Below are 15,050 nucleotides of genomic sequence, written 5' to 3' on the forward strand. Positions count from 1 at the left end.
TCTCTCTCTCTCTCTCTCTCTCTCTCTCTCTCTCTCTCTCTCTCTCTCTACCTGTCTGTCTGTCTGGTCACCTGTCTGTTCACCTGTCTGTTCACCTGTTCACTTCTTTCTCTCTCTCTCTACCTGTCTGTCTGTAAGTTAACAGCCTGTCTCTCTCTCTCAGTGCTGTGTACAGCTCCAGCTCTCTACAGAGTGGTGGAGGCAGAGGGGAGCGTCAGAGCTAAGTCCTGCGTCGACCTGTAAGTACGCCGAATAGTACTTTATATTACTACTTCTTCTACTACTTGTACTGTTGCTTCTACTCCCGACACAATGGTGGCGATTATTTTCATGATTAATCGACCGGTCGTTTAGTCAATAAAATGTTAAGAAACTGTTAAAAAAAAGGCTCATCACAATTTCCCAAAGTGACGTCTTAAAATTGCTTCTTTTGTTCAAACAGACCGAAACTACCACGACTCTTCATTTACTGTCAGATGTGACTAAAACTAGCAGCAGTTCCTCACATTTAAGAAGATGAAATCTGACAATTTGTCACTGAAACGATTAATCGATTATCAAAATAGTCATTAATTTTCTGTTGCAGTTCTACCACCCAGTATCAGTAACTCGCCAGTCAAGAGAGTAAACAAACGTTCCTCAGAGAGCCGGGGCCCGTTTCAGAAAGCAGGCTTATCAAACTCTGAGCTCTGAGGTGGGAAACGGGTTCTGATCAGAATAAGTTCAGTCAGCTCTGAATATGTTGAGCCTGATTGAAGCGCGTGCGTGGGGATGAAAAAAAGCCTCATAGATGGAGCTCCGATACTACGATTCACCATGGCAACGGGTAAATAAAGGCAGAGCCTCCATTTTAATCGGGTGGCGCTAGAAATATGAATGCTGCCAACACGGACCCTGATTGGCTCTAAAACGCAGGAGTGGAGGATCGATACTAAATGCCGGTGGCGATCGGCTACCTGATTATGAAAATAGATCAAATCTAAGACACAGTTTACTCGTGAACGTGTGATAGTAAAGTCACACCCAGCAGGTTAGACTATTAAGTACTTTTTGCAGTGGAAAATGTGTCAATAGATTAAAATTTTGGACGTCTATGTTGCATTAATAAAGTCTTGCTCGTCTTGTATTTTAGAGATAGGAAGTCAGAGAGGAACTCGGCGTTAGTTGAACCTAAACTCCTCCCGAGCAGGTTTGGTTCACAGCGTAAGTTTCCGGGGTTACAGACCCAGAGTTCATCTGATCTGAGGCTCAACTTACTCCGAGTTTTCACTAAAACCGCTTTCTGAAACGGGGCCCTGATCTCTGATAACGAAGACCAGAAGAGACCGTGACAAGACTTCATGCTAAATGTCTGATCTCACATCTCTTAGTCTTTATATTCATCACACCAGTCATTTTTGTGTCCAGTGATCCCGCCAGTTCGTTCTACCTGGTGAACAATAAATCTTAGACCATAAATGCAGTAGTCGACACAGAGACCAGTAAAATCCCACGATTAAAACAAAGTAAAAGCAAAAACATTAAATCCCATCTTCTACTTCAACATCTGAACTTTAATAAAAACATCTGAAGTTCACAAAGAAAATCTAACAGCTGTGAGAGGACGTCCAGGACAGGTGAGAGGAGGTTTGATGTCCAGATGTTTTCATAAATAAGCAAGCTGCTGGAATTACAACCGTGCAGTGTAATTAATTAATTAATTTTCCTAACTTTTCGTTACTAACTTTCAGGTGTGAAATGTTTTTTTCGCTCTATATTGGCAGCTAAATAAAGTGTGCCGCTTGTCCCTGTCGACCACGTGTCTCTGGTACCTTCGTGTTTTCAGTATTTTGGTATCTTCCTGTCAGGGTGGTGCGGCACCTGGACGTGTCCCCTCGTAACTGGGACCGCAGGGACCGGTTCCGTCTGGAGGTGAGAGGAGGAGGGCAGGTGGGAGGACGGGAGATCTGGGCCGAGCTGAGGGGAGGAGTAGGAGGGGGAGAGGAGGAGGAGGAAGAGGATGAGAGGTCGAAGAGGAGGACACCTGGAGGAGGCCAGCAGAGGGCGCCGCCTCCTCAGACTCCCCTGTCTCCTCTGCTGCTGCCCTCACACACACACCTGCAGCTGCCCGCCTGCACAGGTGAGACTGGGAGGGGGGGCAGCAGTGCACTCTGGGACGTGTAGTTGATGTAGTTGTTGTGAACTTGACTGTAAAACCTTTCCTCTGTGTGTGTGCGTGCTGAGCAGCTGTGCGCGGCGTGTCTCAGTGGGTGGTGTGTGTTTTGGCGGCGGTGCTGTGTGTCGCAGTGTTGATGCTCCCCCTCCACTCTGACAGCGGCTCCGTGGTTCCACGCTGCCTGCACGTCTCCGCCAATCAGAAGCTGGTCTGCGCCTACACACTGGGTAACACACACACCCTGTTACACACACACACACGCAGACCTGTACGACCATATGAGGACTCACCTGTGTGTCCGTCTCTCTCAGGTCTTCTCACCATGGTGTTTCTACGGTAACCAGTGACATCGTGCCTGCTCTGTTCGAGTGACAGCTGTTTTTCCCAGCGCCATAGCAACCGTGGACCCTCGTGACCTCTGAGCCCCGTCCCTGAACTCACATGTGAATGTAGTCTGAACGCTGACGAGTCTTAATAACTGACTGACTGATGACGTCAGCAGGACATAAAACTTTATTTAAAACTGGAAACTCACACACAGTCAACCCGCGGCTGGAGACCCTGAGAGGAGCCTCGTGGTGCAGCTGAGGGGCCGTGTCTGGTGTTAGCCTCTGGTGTTAGCCTCTGGTGTTAGCTGCTTCTTGCTGTGGAAACGTTTAGTGTTTTAGGCCTGCGAAGGTGCGAGGAGGAGGGGCCTCTGCAGGGGGAGGGGCCTCTGCAGGAGCACAGTGCTGGTGTCTGTGGGTCTGAGGAGGAGGCAACACTTCCTCTTCTCCCTCTCTGTTCAGATAGATGCTTCTCTCATGTCTGTGCTTAGATTAGCTTAGCATAAAGACTGTAAACAGCTAGCCTGGCTGCTCTATATCGCCCTCTGTATAAAGTTACACTCACAGGGAGTTGTGTTCTGTAAAGTTTATTTTCCTTTAATAATAATAAAGTGGTCAGAAGACTGAATGGATCTGTTTCTGTGCTGCGGAGGGAAAGACGTCCAAACAGAGGAGATAAAAAGCATCTATGTCTTACACGTAGAAACATGGCAGACAACATGTTTGATGGTTAAAAACGTTTGATTAATGGTGCAAAATCACGTGACGTGTCATCTGTAATATGGTATCAGGTTATAACGGTTTTTGCTGTCCATGTAGAGCGACCGAGATTCATTAGGGAAGATATTTATTAGCAGGATTTGCAGTGCAAGCAGTATTTTTAATGTACTGGTGCAGTAAAAAGACATACTAAAGACAGTCCAACACACATTTGTAGTAGCGTCCATGTTGTTTCTACATTCAGACTTAGGAGTACCTGGGGGCCCATCCGAGGAGCGCCTGAATGCAGCATTAGCAGACGAGGAGGGAGGACGAGCAGAACACGGAGAAGAAATAACGAAGACAAACGCTGTTGTGAATGAAACCTCAGGACGGCGTGACGTCCGCGTCCTGCTGCGACCGTGCAGCGGCGGTGGCGGCGTCTGTCTCAGTGACATCAGCGATGACGTCATCGGCCAGTCCCTCCTCAGCTTCTTGGGGTGGTGGGGTCGTTGCCAGGGAGACAGGCAGGTCACCTCCTGCAGGCAGAAGAGTCGGTGTTAAAGTGTTTTTTACTCTGAATAGATGGAACAAACAGAGACGCTGAGCTGCAGCAGCACAAGTTATGTTCATTAATGAAAAGCTACTGACTCCACGGTCGTTTCTAATAATCAATTTTACAGATGTTGATAATTTGGCAGCGGCACCGAATCTCCTTAATCTCCGTACACAGCCTGAGAGGCAAAACCCAGGGCTAATCCGTAGTTCTCTGCCTGCAGAAGTGAGATTTAAATCCCCCTTTTAACTTATTGTTTCACAATAATAGACCATAGATTCTACTGTCTGAACTCAGATCTGAGTTCAGCAAGTGTAATCCTCTTTGTTTCTTATATGTATGTAAGGCTTAATCCTTTATCCGCATGGTGTATAACAATGTTTTCATTGTTCATCAACTCTAAAGCTTTTCTCCCTGTCTATAAGAGTTGGCAACATATTTGTTTAGACCGAGAACACAATTCCCTAACGTCTCTTTCGACTGACCTGCAAAAGGTTTCTACTGAATGTGCTTTAAGGTCTAAAAACCTAGTCTTGGACTGGATTGTGGTCTGCTTCTACAGTGATATGACTCAGATTTATGTCACATTACTGAAGGTTAAGACGCTGGGTCTTACCTTTGGACCTGTGTCGATATAAAGACACCATGAGGACAGTGGAGATGCAGTACGGGCAGAACACCACCAGGAGGCAGAACAATCTGAACACCAGCTGGTTGGAGGCACTGGTACCTGTAGAGAGAGGCACACCTGGTGGGTCGATGGTTCGGGAAGCTACACACCAAATTCAGTTTGCTAAGGGGTTCTGGGTTGAACAACATGTTTCCTCGAACCGGTGCTCAACGGGCTTCAAGGTACGTTTTCTCTCATTTGGTGGGTGGTTCAAAGGTGGCGAGATGTACAGATGTGGACAAAATTGTTGGTACCCTTCAGTAACAATTGGTGAAAATCAGACATTGCTTTTAAACTGTGGTTCAACAGAATAATAAAAAAAACTAATGAAACTGGCTCGGACAAAAATGATGATTCCCTGAACTTAATTTTTAGAGGTCACTGCAATCAAGCATCTGTAACTCTCAATGAGACTTCTGCACTTGTCAACAGGTATTTTGGCCCAATTCTCTTAAGCAAACTGCTCCAGGTGTTTCAGGTTCAAAGGGTGCCGTCTCCAGACTGCATGTTTCAGCTCCTAACCACAGATGTTCTGTAGGATTTAGATCAGGGCTCATAGGAGGCCACTTCAGTATAGTCCAATGTTTTGCTCTTAGCCATTCTTGGGTGTTTTTAGCTGCGCTGTGGGTCATTATCCTGTTGGAGGACCCGTGATCAAGCTTCCTGACACTGGGCTGCACATTTTGCTCCAGAACGCCTTGATAGTCTTGAGTTTTTATTGTACCCTGTACAGATTCAAGACACCCTGTGCCAGATGCAGCAAAGCAGCGCCACAGCCCGCTTCACAGTAGGTACGGTGTTCTTTTCTTTGCATGCTTCATTTTTGCGTCCACAAACACAGAACTGATGTGACTTGCCAAACAGCTCCAGTCTCATCTGTCGGAAGGACATTCTCCCAGAAGCTTTGTGGCTTGTCAATATAGTTTTTTATGATTTGCTTTCAACAGTGGCGAACTCCTCTGTTGTCTTCCATTAAGTCCAAACAGTGAAGGATGGTGCGATCTTACACTGATGTACCTTGACCTCGGAGTTCACCTCTAATGTCTGTGGAAGTTGTTCTGTGCTCTTTGGTTACCATTTATATTATCAGTCTCTTCATTTGTCATCAAATTTCCTCTTGCGGGCATGTCCAGGGAGGTTGGCTTCAGTACCTTGGACCTTAAACTTCTGAATATGTGCAACTGTAGTCACAGGAACATCAAGCTGCTTGGAGTTGGTCATAAAGCTTTAACCTTGAACATGTTTGTCTATCATATTATATATATTATCTATGAGTCAGCTCTCTTCTTAGCTTTCTGTGGTCTATGTTCAGTGTGCTCACACCATGATACCAGACAGCACAGTGATGACTTTTCACCCTCTACAAGTTTGAAGATAACACCTTAGTTTAACATGTTTATTTGGTCAAATTATTTCCAATATTTTCTACTGGTACCATCTTTTTTTGTCCACGTCTGTATATAGACACTGCCATATTAAAAAAGCAGGATGTACTAAAGGTGTTTATCAAATCTCGGTGTAGAGTTTGGGGACTGAACACTCCTGAGAACCAAAAATTGTGTTTTGTGTTTCTGTGTAAGGAATCTACAGCAGGTGAATCTCTGGATGAAATGAGTCCTGAAATCAAAGGTAACCTCCTCACCTGTCACAGAGATCCAGCTGGATAGAGACTCTCCATGGCCTCTGATGTTACACTTGTAGAGGCCTTCATCAGACTTGGAAACATGGTGGATGGTCATGTGACCTGTAAGCTCAGTCCTGATGAGGGAGCCATCTTTATAGAAACCAGCTGGGAGGTTGGAGGAAAGGTTCTTTGTTTCACAGTGCAGAGTGACATCATGTCCCTCCATCACAGGGTGGACGGGACTCTGCAGGATCACTGGTCCATCTCAACACGAGATACAAGAGGTTTTAGTTTTCAAATAAACCTTAAGACCTCACAGAGTCGCTAGAGTGGCCATGTGTGCTAAACCGTGTGATGGTACAATCACAGCTTAGCAACAATGACTAGGGATGGGTGATCCCAAACTAAGTTGAGGCATGTGGGGTTAAGGGACATCAGTATCATTTTGTCATGCCAACTCAAAAGCCACTTCACAACAAAGTACTAATTAAAAAGTACTAAGTTGTCTGTAATGTTCGGTTCAGAAGCAAGAATCACGACTCCTTTAACATAGAAAACTTTTTTTTAAACATTCTTAAGAGGATGATTTCTTCATCCTCTTTAACAGGTCCTTATTTTTCTAGTATTTAGTATTCTACTAAATACTGTGGCTGTCGGCTAGAAACCAGATGCTGCTTCTATCATCAGAGACACACAGTTTCAGAACCGACTGAATTCTGATGGTAAATCTGCACCGTAAACTGTTCGTGTGCCGACAGCGTGATCTTACCAGTGACGGTGATGTTGATGGGGTTACTGGTCACTCCGTCTCTGGACTCACACCAGTAGACTCCACTGTCCCGTGGGACGATGTAGCTGATGTTACAGGCAGAACCAACAGGCTTTCCCCATGCACCACATAGAGTATGGTTGTCTGTTGTGGTGTTCCTCCTCAGCGTCCATCCGGGGGAGTCGTCGACCTCCTCACAGCTCAGAGTGACAGGTGTCCAGCTGAAGAACTGAGAGCTGCTGGGAGTCATGGTCAGATGAGCTGCCAGAAAATAAGAGAGCATGAAGAGAAATCAGCCTCAGATCAGTTTCTACGCAGACGATGAGCTTGTGTTCAGCCCTTGTGATTTACTGTGTTGAATGTGTGATTACACACATTAAACACAGTATTAATTTCTTCTGCCTGACATTAACTCCTTAAACTACTAAAGGTGGTGCATTAAAAATATTTAGTATTTATTCTACATCAGTCAAGCTCCATAGTCAGCAGCTTTGAAACAAAAAAGTCAAATATGAAGGAGAAAAAATGTTTTCATTCTGAAACAAGACTCTCTTCCTCCAAACTAAATGTCACAGGAACATTTTTCACATCCGCTGAAAACTGCAGTTTCCAGCCATCCCAGACTGACAAACTCTCAGTTCACTGAGCACTTCTCTTGTGATGTTTTGCTGCGTACTCTGTGTATGTACGAATAAACTATTAATATTTATTTATTTATTATATAAAATATTGTTTAAAATTTGCCATGTAACTATAGCACCTTTTATTTCTTATCAGTTATTAAACCCGTTTAGAAAAAAACAGTTTAGTTTTAACTTTAAATCTGAATCAAAGCTCAGCATGACATTTGTTATTTATGTTAGTCTATTATTTAGAAGTTCAATAAATATTACTTTAGAATTCGGCACTGTACTCACAGGCCGTGGTATTTCTACTTTCAAGTGAAGGATCTGAATGTGTTTTCCAGGACTGAAAACATCGGCCAGGAAACACACTCTTGAATCTCAGTGAGGCTTTGTTGGTTAAATAAATATTAAAGTGAGGCTTAACTTTGTGTTACACTACAAGTATTTTGATATAACGAAGTGTGTATCATATTTGAATAAGCTCCTGTGTTACAGTTTGTCTTAATGTAAACATACTGACCTTGAGCGGGTCTGCAGCAGAGCGTGGTGGTCAGCCCTGAGGAGAAACAGCACTCAGTTGACACGTTACAACGGAAGACATCTTCACCTCAGACTCAGGGTAATACAGTGTGGTACCTTTCAGTATGGACGCAGTGAACTGAACCTTAAACAGCATCGTCGAGTTTACGTTCAGACATTAAATGAAGGGCTTTACAGTAAAACTGTTGAACACCGAATTTCATATCTTTACAGCATGTGAAAATCATTGATGTTTTAGTACTGTACTATATTAACTGTTTTACTTACAGAGCAGCCACTGGAAAGATGTGTCCTCCATCGTTCTGGCTGCTGACATGAGACCAGACCCAGAAACCAGACCTGCTTCCTCCTCCTCCTCCCTCTTCCTCTTTACAGGTGGGTGTGACGGTGTTGAGGTTTTGTTCTCCAGCAGTTAAGAGGTGGGACGATGGTGAGCCAGTATGGGTTGAACACAGCCACAACAAACACAGATGAACTCACCTGTAGAACTAAAGATAAAGGGAAGAAGACTTTCAAAGAACCAGCCTGATGAGCCTGAAGACATCTTTCTGAAGACTGAAGTGCACCATGTCACACAGGAAGTGAAGTGTGCTGACACCTTTGGGCAAACGTTAAGTGTGACGACTGATCAAGAGAAGCACCTTTATTTGTATGGCGCAATTCATATACCAGGGGAGTTCATTGTGTTTTACGGGGTGAAAACTGCAGTGATGGGTAATTACTCATTTTGCTGACTTGGATCTCTGAATCTCATTCATTAAAATGAACTAATCTTTTTTTGAATCATTTCATTCATTTCAACTGGACTGGTTATTGCAGCACTGCAGCCCTCTAGTGGGCGATTAAAAAAACTGTGCAGTCCTCAAACAAGAAGGGGCAACTTGTTTGCTTAATTGTCAAAGTTTAATGCACAAATTCACCTCTTGATCTTTCTCTATCATCATTCTATAAAGCCCCATGGACCCACAACCAAATTCAAACCATGTAAACGCCGCAGAAATATCTTGTCAATATTCAATCGCCACTGGCTCTGCTTTCCCTATTGTCCTCTTGCTACATTAGTTCACTGGACTGAACTATGGCTTGAAGTGCATTTTGAGTTCATTGCATCGTGTTATTTGGAGGCTTGGTTTGTTGTGATTTGATGAAATACAAACTACCTTTGAGTGCTGAACATTTGAGTGCTGTTTTTGCTTATCAAACTGTTGTTGTAATTTAAGGTGAGGGTGTACATTTGTTATTTGTTACATTTGTTCGTGTGGGCAAGGAAGATAACATAAACCAGATAGATTTGGTAAAGAAAAGTTATTTATCTGTAGGGTAAGAGTGATGCGCAGTAAACTGTAACAGAAAAAGGGATGCTGCTTAACCCAATGAAAACAATTTAACCAAAAGGAAATCTATACTGAGAGAGATCGCAGCTTAACTGAGGCATGGTAGTAAAAACAACAAACAAATTCAAAACAAAAACACAAAGAGAGCAGCCTTGACCAATTGTCACCGAGCCCAGCCAGACAGCAGGAGGAGTCGACGTCATTTGGTCCAATCCTTGGCAGGCAATCCTACAGCTCATTAGCATACAGCAACCTGTACAGATTCACTCAGAGCAAAGACAGCTACTAATACACAGGGCCGTAATAACATTGTATACGTGCATCCTTAGTGACATTTGTGCAAACATTTTTAAGTAAATCTAAACATCTTAAATGTCAGGAGAGAGACCAAAAACCTGTAAAAAACTAAATCTGAAACTGCTGTTAAACTTTAACCTGCACATACTTTAGGCTGCATGTCTGCCAAGCTGCTCTGAAACACGAGGCCAGAGTTCCAGTTTATTGAGTAATCAGTGTAGAGGACTGCGGTTTGAAGCTGATACTTCCTGTCCTTAGCACAAAATCACCTTCGTCGGTTTTCTTAAGAGTTTTGGCCTGCAGACAAACAGAGACCTTTTGACCTTTGCCAACTCTTTCCATGTCTCAGTTGGCTGCTTCTCACTGTTCCCACTCTTGCCCTCGTTCACTCTCTCTGAATCTCTTACTCATTTTTAAATGCAACACAGTAAATCATGTGACCTCCCTCCCTCTGTTCTGAAATCATAGTAATAAGAGAGATCAGGAAGCAGTACAGGATCTCCGGCTCCAGCAGCAGCAGCAGCAGCAGCTCATGGCAGCTTCAGTTTTCAGAGTTGTGTGGATTATCTTGTTGCTGGTTTCTGCCTGTGGAGGTGAGCTCTGTGTGTCTGTTTCATTATCCTTTAAAACTTTCCAGCTGTGACAAAGTCTGATCTGCATTAACATTATTGACTGTTCAGAAATCTTTGATTCCTGATGAAATGTGTTTATGTGTCTGTATTTTTATCTGGGCGTTAATGCTTCGCCTCTTTTGCTGGTTTAGTTTTTGCCGTCATCTATTTACGGTTCAGTTCTTGCAGCGGTGACTTTAGGATTTTACTCTCTTGCCAAGTCCGGGTGTTGCAATGATGCAATGTATGCATTTGAAAGATTGAGTCCTCAGGCAGGAAAAACAGGTTGTAGGACCCAGAAGGAAATAAATGAATACGTTCATGAGGAAGTTTAATTAGATTAACTCGAGGTGTATAATTTACAGTTGCAGTCTAAATTATCTAAAACAAAAATTTACCACAAAAGCGGGTAACCAAACAGGAATAGAAAATTCACAGGTAACGTAAAGTCCAAAAACCAAATCCATTCATCAATAATCCAAACAGAGGAGAGGACATACAGGCAGGGCTGCAGGTAGCAGACAACAAACGATGACCACACCACGAGGACTGATGAGAACTGAAGGGACTAAAGCACCACACACACACACACAGCCCGGGGAATCAACGTCAGGTCACAAGGGGAATCAGGGCTGACTGGACACAAAGCTGGACACAGGCAGTGAACTCTACAAAATAGCACAAGAAGTAAAACACAAGGATGGATTTACCAAAGTAAAACAGATAATACCAAACTGATTTGTAATGGAAATTTTATGTGTTTACTGTTTTACCTTTTATGCTGTATTATTATAGGCTTTTGTTTCACTTTGTGTTATTTGATACTTTAATTATGTTGCAGCTAGGTGAAGGTTCCCCTGGGAAAGTAGCTTGTTAGAGAGTTTCTTATCTGACTATTCTTGATAGGCCTTCATCTCAGGACAGCTGGTTCCTACTCTCTTCCTCAGACAGATGCATAATAACAATAGTATAAGGTCCCCTGTTTCTTCACTGGCTCTTGGTCTTACATTTGCATTCTGGCTTGAATTCTCACTAAAGGTTTAATTTCCATTAAAAATGAATTACAGACAAAACATACAAAACCAAGGACAAGGGACGAGTAAAAAAGAGAAACACATGAAGAATGACAGAATAAAACAGGAAAATATTACATTCCCAAACCAAAAACCATAAAGGAATAAAGACGCAGTGAGACAGTGACATGCAGATCAGAGCCTGAGCAAACATTTTAAAACGATCTAGTTCATATTTAGATTTAAAAAAGTAATATTCATTCATGAATATTGTCCTCTTGATGAAGATGAAGTAAAAGAAAAGTGCAAATAGGGTGGCGATGGAGCAGTGGAAAGAGACACATGCCATTGGCATGAGAGACATTGTTTCAGTTCCCACTTCGTCATAACCACCAATCTTTCCCTGAGACATTTAACCTCTGACAAACATAGCAATTTTGGATGACAGTGTCATTAAATAAGGTAATGTAGATGCAAACAGACTTCCTGAGAGTTTAGTCTGCGAAGGTCACCACAAATACGGTGTTGAACGTGTCCAAACTGTTAGGTATGACTCCTAGGCAGTTAACCTAGGCAGATTTCATTAGAGTAGAAGAAGAAGTGGACTGGATGTGGGAAGCGGGCAGACTGCTGAGCGCGGAGGACAGGAGAGAGGGAGCCACAGCAACACGCCCACAACCACTCACACATGACATGACAGACAAAAAACAGACAGCAGGGAGGGAAGCTGTGGAAACAAGGGGACAGAGGTGGTGGCAAGGCCCAATCACGACACAAACGGCCTCCACAGCAGTTAATTAAACTTTGTTTTCTCTGTTTGTGTTCAGACCCACAGGAGGTGACAGTGAAACCTGGACAGGACGTCTCTCTTCTCTGTAAGGCTCCCACAGGTGGTCCCATCTCACTGATAGCGTGGAGCAGACCGGACCTGAAGGCTGATGGCTACGTCTTCTTCCTCAGAGACGGTCTCCACATGAACTACCAGCATCCTTCTTACGTGGGTCGAGTGGAGCTGAGAGATCCAGACATGAAGGACGGAGACGCTTCTGTTGTTCTGAAGAACGTCACCGTCAACGACTCTGGAACATACGAGTGTCGGGTTGGAGAGGAAAATCACCCAGATGCATCTGAACCCAGCAGCATCACCAGGCTGACGGTTTCAGGCTCAGGTGAGTTTGTAGAGAATCAGATGCAGAACGTGTTTTTGTTTTATACAGAAGTTGTTGTTGCGACTTAAGTCATGTAAACCTGACAGCTGATACACCTGTTTCTGCTCTCTCACAGCTGGAATCATCTGGGCAGGATGGAACATGCATTTTGGACTGATAGCAAGTTTTTTATTATTTGGGATTGTTGTTGCCGTTCTTCTTATCTTTTCAAGAACAAAAAGAAGGACAATCCATTTCAATCCATCCAGTGACCAGGTCAGATAGTCATCAAGACTCTGATGAATCAAAATGAGAATCAGGACAATAGACAGTGTATTTTGGGCAGTAGTGGCCTAAAGCAGTGGTTCTCAAAGTGGGGTTTGTGGACCCCCAGGGGTCCTTGAGCGAGCTCAGTGGTCCACAGCTAAAAGGAGAATAATTTATTTTCACCATAATTCTACCCATAAGTAACACAACGACAGAATGTTAGATCATTATGTTAGATAATGTTTTTGGTCCCTTTTTTAATAAAACATCCAAAAGCAAAAATCTTATCAGACAGCCCAGGGACAAACTATTATCAAGTGGGGATTCATGACCTGAAAACGTTTGACAACCACTGGACTGGAAAACAATACGTTAAAGAAACATTTTGTTAATATATATCTATATAAATATACAGAGAGATATATTGCCTAATGATCGTGTTGTGTGTGGAGCACGAGGTCTCATTTCATCAAGTGAAGGTCAACAGGTGAAAACTTTGGGAGTTTGCACTTTAAAAAGCTCAGTATGTGTTGCCCAGAGTAAAGAGCTGTGCTGATGATAAACCTAAACTGTGAACATTTAGGGTAACATGAATATGCTGCTGGGATATTCATTTTTGCCTTTTATGTAGAAACTGGACAGTTTGAAAAGAAAAGCGTCTCAATGTGCTGATTGACTGACTTTCCTTTGTGTTACTTAGTTTATTTGGATTATGTTGCTGTATTAAATGTCATTTATATCTTGAATGTTTGACTTTAAAATAATAATAATAATGTATCATTTATACATGTGTGTAATATCTAAAGATGATATATTACAGATATGTGTATAAAAACTATCCCCTCCGTGAGTTGCCACCTTATCGTGGTGGAGGGGTTTGTGTGCTCACATGATCCTGGGAGCTGTTCTGTCCGGAGCTCTCAGCTCCTCGTAGGGTTTCCCACGACAGCTTGGTCCCAGGTGACGAGTCAGACGAAGAGCAATTCAGACGACCGAAAGCTCAGGGAGGAGCGCTGTTGTTTAAAGGTGAAGATTCACGTGGCTGTGAATATGTAGAATGTATTTGTGCATGTGTATATTTATACATGTATTTACAGTGTACATGTGTATATTTATACATGTATTTACAGTGTACATGTGTATAATAAATGTACTCTAATGCTGTTAAACTTATCAGGAGTTTTGTCTGCTTTGATTATTTTAGGGGGCTTTCACACCTGAAAGTCCTCATTTGAGGAGAGACCGGATTGCTTCCATTGTGTCCGTCTGCAGTCTGAGGGTAGCGAACACGTAACAGAATCAACAAACTGATCCGCAAGGCCAGTGACATTGTGGGGTTGGAGCTGGACTCTCTGTTGTTGGTGTCAGAGAGGAGGATGCCGTCTAAACTACATGTCATCTTGGATTCTGGAGATTTATAAATGTCCTCATTCCAGTACATTTCTGTGTGCATTTGTTTATTTCCAGTTTACGTGGAAAACGCCAAACTTCTGTAAATAGTCTGAAAGTCCGGACCATCAAAAAATGCTTTCACAGTAGAAACAAACTGAACCACGGATCCGGACCGATACTACCTCTTTTCATTGGACCAACTTTGGTCTATTTGGTCGGGACAGTGGTCCGGGGGAGGTTTCATTGATTTTGGAAATAACTAAAAAGTCTGAGAGTCCGGACCAAATGAGAGGTAGGTGTGAAAGCCCTCTTAGTTACAGATTTTCTTTAGTCCGTACCTTACGTGACGGTTGGCCCCTATCACTGTTAAAACTGTTACTTGGATCTAACTCAATAAAATTAAGACAACATTTTCCAACTATTTTTTTCAAGTTTAGTGAACTAACTGATATTTTGAGTAAAGACAACTTAATAATGTGAATTTCAATGTACGCAAAAATATTAAGTAGCATTTTCAGAAAAAGCCAATAAATTGAGTACTATCAATGTAGAAAATATCATCATTTTATACACATTAAACTTAATTAAAATAGGTAACTTAAATGAAAAAAATAAGTAGATAATGTTCTGATTTATTAATTTTGATCAATTTACCCTCTTTGTTTTGAAAGTGTAAATAGCTTCAAATAAATAGTTGCTACTATGTCAATTTCCAACATTTATTAAATCATTGCCATATCCAAAACAGTAGCAATGAGCTGGACAGTATAAACATTGGTATTCAGGCATTCAAGAAAACATGCCCTCAGCAAATAAAGTGCAGGTTAGTGGAACACATTCACAGTAGTTCTGTGTACATAATGTTACAAAATTTTAAAATTAAGTAACAATTTACAAACCAAATTCAAAATGAGCTGGATAGTGTTAACAATCAATAACATCTATTCATGCATTAAAAAAAGCATGACCTCAACTTATAAAGTGCAGGTTAGAAGAACACCTTCACAGTATATTTTACTGTGT

At 42.5% G+C, this 15,050-nt stretch overlaps 5 protein-coding genes across 8 annotated transcripts in view; 2 read left to right on the plus strand and 3 right to left on the minus strand.

The window, feature by feature from the left end:
* Positions 1 to 3,109, plus strand: part of LOC123980222 (motile sperm domain-containing protein 1-like) — a 5,019-nt gene extending 1,910 nt beyond the window's left edge. For both annotated transcript variants that reach the window (XM_046064504.1, XM_046064503.1), the window contains exons 3-6: positions 164 to 239; positions 1,848 to 2,119; positions 2,227 to 2,382; positions 2,467 to 3,109. In XM_046064504.1, the coding sequence (XP_045920460.1) occupies positions 164 to 239; positions 1,848 to 2,119; positions 2,227 to 2,382; positions 2,467 to 2,495 (533 nt within the window). In that variant the 3' untranslated portion in view covers positions 2,496 to 3,109. The remainder of the gene's footprint in view (positions 1 to 163; positions 240 to 1,847; positions 2,120 to 2,226; positions 2,383 to 2,466) is intronic.
* Positions 1 to 15,050, minus strand: part of LOC123980185 (zinc finger protein 260-like) — a 672,464-nt gene that overhangs the window by 451,841 nt on the left and 205,573 nt on the right. The gene's annotated exons all lie outside the window — the stretch shown is intronic.
* Positions 1 to 15,050, minus strand: part of LOC123980191 (butyrophilin-like protein 2) — a 470,636-nt gene that overhangs the window by 298,891 nt on the left and 156,695 nt on the right. The window lies entirely within an intron of this gene.
* The window catches only part of LOC123980179 (zinc finger protein 271-like), a 342,908-nt gene that overhangs the window by 66,678 nt on the left and 261,180 nt on the right, over positions 1 to 15,050 (plus strand). The window lies entirely within an intron of this gene.
* LOC123980217 (high affinity immunoglobulin gamma Fc receptor I-like) lies at positions 3,312 to 8,800 on the minus strand. 2 transcript variants are annotated; one of them, XM_046064493.1, is made up of 6 exons: positions 8,233 to 8,800; positions 7,946 to 7,981; positions 6,800 to 7,060; positions 6,049 to 6,294; positions 4,353 to 4,466; positions 3,312 to 3,719 (listed from the first exon to the last, which is right to left on the minus strand). In XM_046064493.1, the coding sequence occupies exons 1-6, from the start codon at positions 8,279 to 8,281 to the stop codon at positions 3,568 to 3,570; spliced, it is 858 nt and encodes a 285-aa protein (XP_045920449.1). In that variant the 5' UTR covers positions 8,282 to 8,800; the 3' UTR covers positions 3,312 to 3,567. The 2 variants fall into 2 exon arrangements, with proteins under 2 accessions (XP_045920449.1, XP_045920450.1); XM_046064494.1 differs by lacking the exon at positions 4,353 to 4,466.

Source organism: Micropterus dolomieu, linkage group LG12 (assembly GCF_021292245.1).
Source record: "Micropterus dolomieu isolate WLL.071019.BEF.003 ecotype Adirondacks linkage group LG12, ASM2129224v1, whole genome shotgun sequence".
NCBI classification, from domain to species: Eukaryota; Metazoa; Chordata; class Actinopteri; order Centrarchiformes; family Centrarchidae; genus Micropterus; species Micropterus dolomieu.